The 10,319-nt window shown below is 47.0% G+C and overlaps 1 protein-coding gene across 1 annotated transcript; it reads right to left on the bottom strand.

The window, feature by feature from the left end:
- Positions 1-245: 245 nt before the first annotated feature.
- Positions 246-9,671, bottom strand: LOC137883613 (uncharacterized). The gene is made up of 12 exons (XM_068725161.1): positions 9,594-9,671; positions 5,536-6,068; positions 5,273-5,454; positions 5,104-5,156; positions 4,554-4,999; positions 4,105-4,429; positions 3,246-4,011; positions 2,973-3,158; positions 2,629-2,882; positions 2,106-2,533; positions 1,458-1,986; positions 246-480 (listed from the first exon to the last, which is right to left on the bottom strand). The coding sequence occupies exons 1-12, from the start codon at positions 9,669-9,671 to the stop codon at positions 472-474; spliced, it is 3,789 nt and encodes a 1,262-aa protein (XP_068581262.1). The 3' UTR covers positions 246-471.
- Positions 9,672-10,319: the final 648 nt, after the last annotated feature.

Here is a 10,319-nt window from a genome sequence, read left to right as displayed (position 1 = left end):
TTCTCCCACAAGGCCAAGATCTGCGCCTCACGCACCACTGTGACTCGGCCTGCCACCCGCAGCTCCACCAGACACTCGGCCAGGTTCAGGACATGCTGGTACCCCGGGGAGCCATCAGGGTCCACGCACTCCTACAGAGCGGAGATAAAAACAGTCTTTCGTTCGTCATGTGGCTTTGAGGACGGAGGAGACGGAGTTGATGTAGAAAGGTGAAATGATCATGTACCTGCTTGGCGGCGTCCTGGAGGGTGGCTGGCTCAGACTTCGCAGGCTGTTGGGGCCTTGAGGTGTCTGACAGAAACTCTGTATCAAACAGGAATTTCTGAAAGCCCTCATCAACCCTTTCCTCCTGCTCCACGGTGTCCTCCTCCTCCTGCTCCATAGTGTCCTCCTCCTCCTCCGGGACGTCGGGGTCGTCTGGCAGCTCCTGCAGCACCCGGCCGGTCTGGGAGAACAGGTAGTTGACCCCTATCAACTCCCCTGTGGCAGCACAGAACATAAAACCAAATTATGAACACAGTCAAACATACGACTGGGTTTCTCTTCCTCCCTCAGCAGTCACCTGTGTACCGTATCCGGGTGCAACTGTCAACCAGTTGATAGTGTCCAGGTCCTGGCTGTCCCCCCTCTCAACCGAGCACATGTTACTTTAAACTTCTATATTCTCTAAACCAGCAGCTATATTTATAATAGTGAAGATAACTATAAACACATTTCTAGTGTTAAAGATATGAACCAACTCAAACTTCACTTCATATTTCTTCAGCTCAGAGGAGACATTGAACTACTGACACTCGTCTAATGACATAATCATCATTATCTGAAAGATAGAAAAGTCTACTAGTGTTAAACTGTTAACTGCAGAACTGGACGTTCATGACTGGATGTCCCCAAAGTTGCATTTCAGCTCGCTGTATGAAATTTGGTTTCTATATGAAACATGATGGGACATACAAAAACCCCAGACACCGTTGTATCCGGACCTAAAACCGATAGATAATTGAAAATTATTAAATTGTTAATGAAGAGCTTCTATTTTAACTGGCACAGCTTTTCCAACCTTTATGGTACTCGTTCAGGGGTCCAGGAAACACACCGACCAATTACATGTGTTGTAAATGACATCACGTGATGCTGCTCAGCCAATCAAATATGTGTATTCTGAAAAACGTACAGGCTCCAGTAAGATTTACACACATTATATATTTGAAATGACAGTCAGTTGGTGACTACATACAGACTTTAATACAACTATTGGCTACTTCAATATATATGGAACTAAATCATAGAACAAGTTAGACATTACTGTGATGTTCTGGAACTTTGATGAGGAAATTCTCTTTAAATGGACCTCGTTGAACATTAATTGAATAACCCTGGTCTAGATGTATAAATGTTGGTAACCATGTGTATCACATGTAGACTTAAAAAATAGTCTCTTAAGGCTATGCTCTAACCTGAAGTCGGCCATTTTGAATTTTGTATGAATTTCCTCCTCTATCCTCCATCTCCCTCCTCTTCTCTTTCAGCCAGTCCTCCACACTTCTGCCCCCTGAGGAGCTTTGACAGAAGTGGAACATGGTTCTGGACTTCTTGTTGAAGAAGCGGCTGTGACCATAGTGTTTGGTCTTCGGCTGACGACAGAGGCTGCAGATGCAGGCGAAGGGCGCCTTTATTTTAAAGTCCTGACCCCGTCTCTCTGCCTCCTGCCACTTCTTGTCCAGCTGTCTCCGCTTCCACAGCGTCGTCTTTGGTAACTGAGGAGGTGGAGTGGGCCTGCTGGCCTCGACTGTGGGGAGAGGTGGTTGAGGAGCAGCATTGCCAGGTTCAGCGTCAGTGGTGGGACCAACAGCAGCTGGTAGGTCTGGGGCCTGGGATGGGCCCGGCTGGTCCAAGGGAGGCCTCTCTCTGGCGGGCGGCACGGGGTCTGGTGGCACATGGGCCTGGAGGACGTAACCCTCCTGGGTCTCCTTCCTCCAGTTGAACCTGGAGTTAATACAGGTTTTTAAGATTAAAATCCAAGCATCTTGAAGACATAACTGGTCAAATTTCAGTACTTTGTACCAGCGCTGTAAAGGACTTCTTAGTTTAGTTTTGATACTCACCACTGTATGAGCATCCTCTGGTTTATATCAAAGAGACGCAGCTTGGCTCGGAGGGTTGGATTTCCCAGCACGCCGTCTCTGATGGTGCAGTAGCTCCTGAGGATCAGAGACCAGCGGCTGATCCGAGCTCCTGCAAGAGAGCGGCTCTGATGATGGATCCTACACAGCAGGATGCAGATAGCCTCCACCAGCCTGCTGGCGTCAGGCCTTGTGGAGGGGCCACTGAACCTCCCCTGGGTAAGCTGGTCCTTGCAATGTGGGGGATAATTAACAGGGCTCTTGTCTCCCTTGGGGAGTTTCTCCCACAAGGCCAAGATCTGCGCCTCACGCACCACTGTGACTCGGCCTGCCACCCGCAGCTCCACCAGACACTCGGCCAGGTTCAGGACATGCTGGTACCCCGGGGAGCCATCAGGGTCCACGCACTCCTACAGAGCGGAGATAAAAACAGTCTTTCGTTCGTCATGTGGCTTTGAGGACGGAGGAGACGGAGTTGATGTAGAAAGGTGAAATGATCATGTACCTGCTTGGCGGCGTCCTGGAGGGTGGCTGGCTCAGACTTCGCAGGCTGTTGGGGCCTTGAGGTGTCTGACAGAAACTCTGTATCAAACAGGAATTTCTGAAAGCCCTCATCAACCCTTTCCTCCTGCTCCACGGTGTCCTCCTCCTCCTGCTCCATAGTGTTCTCCTCCTCCTCCGGGACGTCGGGGTCGTCTGGCAGCTCCTGCAGCAGCCGGCCGGTCTGGGAGAACAGGTAGTTGACCCCTATCAACTCTCCTGTGGCAGCACAGAACATTAAACCAAATTATGAACACAGTCAAACATACAGGCACCTTTCTGGGTTTCTCTCCCTCCCTCAGCCGTTACCTGTGTACCGTATCTGGGTGCAACTGTCAACCAGCCTCCTCCCGTACAGGCTTTGGGCCAGCTGGTTGATAGTGTCCAGGTCCTGGCTGTCCCCCCTCTCCACCGAGGCACGCCTGTGGTCCTCATTCCACCTCGTCAGGCCCTCCAGCAGGTAGAGCTGGAAGTTCATGGCACTGGCACTGGTGCCTGGAACATTACACAGGGAGGAGTGAGGCAAGAAGTAACGGACTCGCAGTGAAGATTAACTTGTGTTTTCAGACTTCAAACACTTACCAGGGATGAACCTGTTAAGGTGGAGATGGAATGACTCCAAGGAGGTGGAGCCACGGGAACAATGGTACACCGGCAGGATGACCCCTCCACTGGTCAGCTGGCCTGTCCTGGTGTACAGCTGCAGCCCTGGTGGATCCTGGATGCACTGGAGGTGGCGGCGCTGGGTGCTCCAGATGCCCTCCACCCTCTCCTGGTCCAGCAGCAGGATAGCCATGTCATCTCTAGCCGACTTGAAGTGGTCCAGTGTGTCCTCAATGAGACGCTCGGTCTCCTGTACCCCACGCGTGTGGCGGCGACAGTGCCGAGCCATCTCCTTGAGGGAGACCCTGCTCCAAGCCCCGGGCCCCTCTGCCTCCTTGGCTCTCTTCAGCAGGGCGATGTCCTCCTGGTCCCAGGTGAAGATGGAGGCGGAGAGGCGTTGCATAAAGTGGGCATAGAGGGGGTGGCTTTCGGTGGTGACCATCGCCGCCAATCTCCTCATGAAATGCCCTATGTCCAGCCTAACCACTAGCTGGGTCCACTCTGGGAACAGAGCAGCAGCTGCTGAACCCCCAGTGGTTGAGCAGCAGTCCCTGTCCACGTAGAGGACAAGAGGTGGCTCTTCCTTAGCCTGCTGGTACCGCCTGACCAGCCCGGAGGTCATCTGCTGCAGGCTGTAGCCCTCGGCCACAGTGAGGACCGACATGAGCACCTCCCCGTGCTCGTTGCCCACGTTGGTCACCCACTGGATCGTCCCTGCAGCGTGACCGGACAGCTTCCTGGTGATCTACAGAATCACAATTACTGTATTGATCCCTGTGGGGGAACCGGGAATCTATTCTAAAATAGAAATACAACATAAAATGTCTAAACATTCTACCTTCTTGGTGGAGTCCATTTTTAGGACGGAGCCAAATACGGAGGTCACCTTGGCACTCATCTCCTCCAGACGGGCGAAGCTGTCGGTGGCAAAGGCGGAGAGGATCCACTGCCTGCTGGGGACCAGGTCCATCTCTGGCAGGTCTGGAGGACGAGGAACAGTCACACCCGGCATCATGGACTTCTTGTAAATTGACATGAAGCGGATGCAACTGTTCATCCAGGCCGCCGTGTGCTGCTCCACCAGGCAGGAGCGCAGACGGTCGGCACTGTTGCCGAGCGACCGTCCCCTCATCTGCACCAGGACCCTCTTATCACACGATAGCCTGCGGAGCAGATATAATGAGACAGTGGACAGAAAGATAATGACAAAGAACTAGTCAGTTAAACTCTCAGGCTCCTCCCTCCTCACCCCAGAGTCCTCCTTCAAAGTTAGAGTATTTGATGTACCTGTAGGTGAGCACTGCTGGGAACATCCTCCTGTACTCCTCATCCAGCTGGGACAGAATGCTCCTCGACCACGATGCCAACTTCTTCCCACAGCGGCGACACTCGAGGTACTCCGTGCCCATAAAATACCATCCGTCGCTGTACAAGACCTTGCGAACGGTCTTGTACAGGCCACATCCGGTCATCCTATGGGCACAGACAGGGCAGCTGATGGTGCAGTGCCACATCCTGTGGGGCACCCAGAGGAAGAACGGCCGCTGGAAGAAGGAATCGAAGGATGCCGGTGGCTGGTAGTACAGCCGGTGGGGTCCAGGAGGATAGTTCCAGGACTGCAGTTCTGTGTTTAGGGTGGGCTTCCCACTCTGGTCCCTGGTAAACAGAGCCCGGCTCACCCACCCATGCTGCACGCTGGGCAGCGTGCTCCTCCAGCTCTCTGGGAGAGGAACCTGTAACACACAGACAATTATAGAAACAACCGTCGACAAAAAGATTACAACTTGCAATATCACATCTGCAATATGTGTGTTTAGATTGTAATTAGAGTACTGACATCAGCTGGGAGAGGGCCGGATGCTGTCGCAGGGACCGCTGGTTCATCAGGAGCTACAGACATGATGGTAAAAAGAAAAACAACTCCTTTACTCTCAGGTGAACAGGAAATAAAAAACCTGGTCGCATTGTATGACATTTATTACATGAAACGTGATTCTGCTGATCACCTGAAGTAATGGACGGCCCCGAGGAAGAGGATAAGGATGCCCTGGGAAAGTAGGAGGTTGGTGGAGCAGACGGTGAGGAGGCTGCTTTCTCCTTCTGGTCCCTCCCCATCACGTACCTCTTCAGGTGGTCCATGCGTGAGCCTGTGGACTGCATATGGGCTCTCTTGAGCCACATCCTGTAGCTGTGGAGGGATGAAGCCCCATTAGATGAAAACAGGAAACGCCTTACAGTGACTTTGATTAAGACTCGCTCTGTGACATACCTCTGCACTACAGGATCTGCAGACTCGTAGAACTCCCGGTACGAGAGTCCAGCATGCTCCCCAAATCCCACCCAGCTGCTGTCCAGCGCTCCCTCAGAGGAGGAGCCGTCAGACACCCTCCTCTGCTGGATAGCAGACATTATGCAGGGAAACAGCCTGGCGTACCGGGACAGAGCGTCCTTGTTCTGCTTGATGGGGCTGGTGTCGAGGTCCCCCGACTCACGCTCCTGATGATGAGACGCCAGGACCACGATCAGGAATCCCACATCGTTGCTGAGAAGCCAGTGGAAGATCTGCCCTCTGTACTTTCCAAACTGAATCTCATGGCGGCTGAGAACCAGTTTGGTGTCGCCGCAGTCCCCTCCACCAGCAACGACCCGGTCCCCGGCGTCCTGCATTGTGGATGCAGGGTTCTTCGGCCGGTGGGATCTGACTCCCTCCTGCTGACGGCGATAGGCATCCGCCTCAGGAGAAGCATTAAGGATCAGGTCATTTGACTTGTCGCTAAACCTCAAATTTGGTACGTAGTCCATCTATTCATGAAAGAGAGACAGTAGGAAGACCCAATGAGCCCAGTGATATCACAGTACTGGATATGTAGTACTAATATATAATGTAGTATTCTGATGGGATTAGGAGGTCATAACATAATAATCACAGCCACACAGTTGGAAATGAGAGTCAGAATGTATAATTATAACAGTCATTACTGTTGCACAGAATAACTGATCTTCTGTTTCCCCGCGAGCATGTTTCAGGTGAAAATACTTTTTTCACAGGTTATTTGAAGACAATGATTAAACTCACTTTTAAACATCTTTTCACCAGAAAGATGCTCACTGGAATATTACACCGTATGATACTGTATATATCGTTTGTATGTTGCTGTATGCCAAACAACGTTTTGTTTGTACATCACTTTGTTTTACTTACTTCCTCCTCATTTAAACTCACTTTCTGCCGTTTATTTTACATGTGAAATGTCCTGAAAACTCATCATAAAGACATGTTTACGTTTACTATGGGTCCATGATGTAGTACGCTACAGGCTAACATGCTAACACTACAGGCTAACATACCAACTCTGCAAAATAACATACTAACGGTACAAACTAACATGCTAACGCTACATGCTAACGTCCAGAGTCTCTGGACCGGGGTGCTACCCCCAAAGTATTAGAAGCAGTCCGAGTTCCTGCTCATGCGTGTTCCAGCAGTAAACACACGCTTATGTTACATGAACGTACAGACAGAATGTTCTCAGCTCTCATTACGATGTTCTGGAGCTTCTTGTTGGCAGCACAGTCTATAAATCCATATCTATCACGTTTTATATGAAACATTAAATGTGTTTAAAGCACGTCTTCAAGTAGACCACATTTATTTCACCAGTGTATTATGGCTTTGTAATATACGTCCACAGTAGCCAACATCATCTACATTTTTAAACTAAGTGGTGTTTTGTGACACGTTGATGTTGTAACCGCATTTTATCCGGTTTAAAAGACGTTCAGACCGAATGTGAATTGGTTTTCAACCAGAAATCAACGTGTACATCCCGGTTGGTGCTCACTGGGTGCTGTAGATCTACTACGAGTCGATTATATATCGTGCTGTAAGACACAGCATACATCTAAATTAATGTATTATGATATAAGATGGTCGCTAGCATCACAGTTCAACTTAACTCATTCAAACATTTAAAGTGTTTCTGCTTACCGCTGGATATGTTTGTGTCTCAGTCTTCATCAGGAAATACGTGAAGAGGACTTTCGGTCTGCTAAATCTCCTCGAAGCAGCCAATCACAGACGTACTCGAAGGTAATCTAACGGAGAACCGGTTGAGGGCGGGTTTATTTACGGAGAAACTCGGGAGATCCCGTAGATCCTCCCCCCATATTAAACCAATCAGCAAGTAAAACGGTGAAGTGGGACCTCCAATCGGATCTGCAGAGACCACCCGGGGCTGAATAGGAAACAACGGGAAGGCGGGACTTTCTCTCTGGGACTAACTAAAACAAGTGAGACCTGAAGACCAGTGATGGTCATTAGTATAACAAGTAAGTGCAGTAACTGCTATTTGTTGAAGTGTTTTTTCTGACCTCTGAAATCCCAGCCTCCTTTTCAAAGATTTTTTGAAGAAAGCCATTCTAGATTGATTGTTACTGGTTGAAGCACATGATTTCTTCATACCACCATAACTTGAGCATTGACTGTTGAATTCAGTAAGTGCTAATTGTTGGGGCAGTTTTAAGTGACAAAAGCAACATAATGGAAGAAGAAGACAGAAGAAGACATTTGTGTTCATAAGTGCTTCTCTTTGGGGTTGTCATAGTTGTAACAATCAAGTGGGATTGAATGCAGTACAGTTTTTTTTGCAGTACATCTGTTATCCAGTAATGGTCATTAGGATTACCCTTACAAAAACACTAACTTCAAAAAGTAAACAGAGTTTATGTGACTTTCTCAAATCTGAGCAGGAAACACCGCTTCCACAGTTTCCTGGAGAAAGGGCAAGCTCAAACCGTGGCAGCGGCAGCTAGAGGCACTTCCTGTGGTAAGCTCAGCTGCCACAACTTGCTGGGCAGCTGCCACTGTTTGGGAGAGGTGCCACGACAGTTTAGCCTTTAATTTTCGTTATTTGACAATATGTGACAATACATTAAGGTCCTTGAAGGTATGACTGTTGGTAGTTGTAATTGGTTTAGTAAAAAAAAAATGCCGATTTATAATAGTATGGCTATTCGTTTTTATTAAAACTAAGCTAATATAGGCTAACATCAGTTGGTACTTGTTGCCCATGGCAACGATAAACACTTCCATGCAGTGGACTGAATGAATGCAAAGATATATACAGGTGAAACTCGAAAAATTAGAATATCGTGCAAAAGTTCATTTATTTCAATAACTCAACTTTAAAGGTGAAACTAATATATTACATAGACAAATTACATGCAAAGCAAGATATTTCAAGCCTTTATTTGTTATAATTTTGATGATTATGGCTTACAGCTTATGAAAACCTCAAATTCAAAATCTCCGAAAATTTGAATATTACATGAAATCAATCAAAAAAGGATTTTAAATACAGAAATGTCGGCCCTCTGAAAAGTATAATCATGCATATGTACTCAGTACTTGGTTCGGGCCCCTTTTGCACAAATTACTGCCTCAATGCAGCGTGGCATGGATGCGATCAGCCTGTGGCACTGCTGAGGTGTTATGGAAGACCAGGATGCTTCAATAGCAGCCTTCAGCTCTTCTGCATTGTTCGGTCTCATGTCTCTCATCTTTCTCTTGGCGATGCCCCATAGATTTTCTATGGGGTTCAGGTCAGGTGAGTTTGCTGGCCAATCAAGCACAGTAATCCCATGGTCATTGAACCAGGTTTTGGTACTTTTGGCAGTGTGGGCAGGTGCTAAGTCCTGCTGGAAAATAAAGTCAGCGTCTCCATAAAGTTTGTCTGCTGAAGGAACCATGAAGTGCTCTAAAATTTCCTGGTAAACGGTTGCGTTGACCCTGGACTTAATAAAGCACAGTGGACCAACACCAGCAGATGACATGGCTCCCCAAATCAACACTGACTGTGGAAACTTCAAACTGGACTTTAAGCATCTTGGATTGTGTGCCTCTCCATTCTTCCTCCAGACTCTGGGACTTTGGTTTCCAAATGAGATGCAAAATTTGCTCTCATCAGAGAAGAGGACTTTGGACCACTAAGCAACAGACCAGTTCTTTTTTTCTTTAGCCCAGGTAAGACGCTTCTGGCGTTGTTTGTTATTCAGGAGCGGCTTCACAAGAGGAATACGACATGTGAAGCCCATGTCCAGGATCCGTCTGTGTGTGGTGGCTCTTGATGCAGCAACTCCAGCCCCAGTCCACTCCTTGTGAAGCTCTCCCACACTTTTGAATGGCCTTTTCCTGACAATCCTCTCCAGGATGCGGTCATCCCTGCTGCTTGTGCACCTTTTTCTTCCACACTTTTTCCTTCCACTTAACTTTCTATTAATGTGCTTTGATATAGCACTTTGAGAACATCCAACTTCTCTTGCAATTACCTTTTGAGGCTTTCCCTCCTTGAGGAGGGTGTCGATGATGGTTTTCTGCACAACAGTCAGGTCAGCAGTCTTCCCCATGATTGTGAATTCTACTGAACCATACTGAGAGACAATTTAAAGGCTCAGGAACCCTTTGCAGGTGTTTTGGATTAATTAGCTGATTAGAGTGTGACACTTTGAGCCTACAATATTGAACCTTTCCACAATATTCAAATTTTTTGAGATTTTGAATTTGGGGTTTTCATAAGCTTTAAGCCATAATCATCAAAAATATAAGAAATAAAAGCTTGGAATATCTCACTTTGCATGTAATGAGTCTATATGATATATTAGTTTCACCTTTTTAGTTGAATTACTGAAATAAATGAACTTTTGCATGATATTCTAATTTTTCGAGTTTCACCTGTATATGCTGTGTATATATATATATATATATATATATATATATATTTATATGTATATATATATTTATAAAATGTTTATATAACTTTTTTCCTCTGTTTGTCCTGTCTGTCTCAACAGTGCAATAACATTTGGTTTGCAAACACTTTAAACAAATCAGGTTATTTTTAACAGCAGAATTCCCTTTACACAGTAGCAGTTAAAATACAGTTAAAATTATTCTGATAATAGATATTCAGCCAGTGTTCACAACTTTATTTTCATGTGTGTAATAGATGCAATTAAACAACTTTAAAAAAGCTAAAAAAAATAATTTAAATTAAA

The sequence above is a fragment of the Cebidichthys violaceus genome, unplaced genomic scaffold (assembly GCF_023349555.1).
Source record: "Cebidichthys violaceus isolate CVI_PGR_0920_01 unplaced genomic scaffold, fCebVio1.0.p SCAF_34, whole genome shotgun sequence".
Lineage (NCBI taxonomy): Eukaryota > Metazoa > Chordata > Actinopteri > Perciformes > Stichaeidae > Cebidichthys > Cebidichthys violaceus.
The sequence above is the reverse complement of the archived record's forward strand: the minus strand, read 5'-3'. Positions and strand labels throughout refer to the sequence as shown.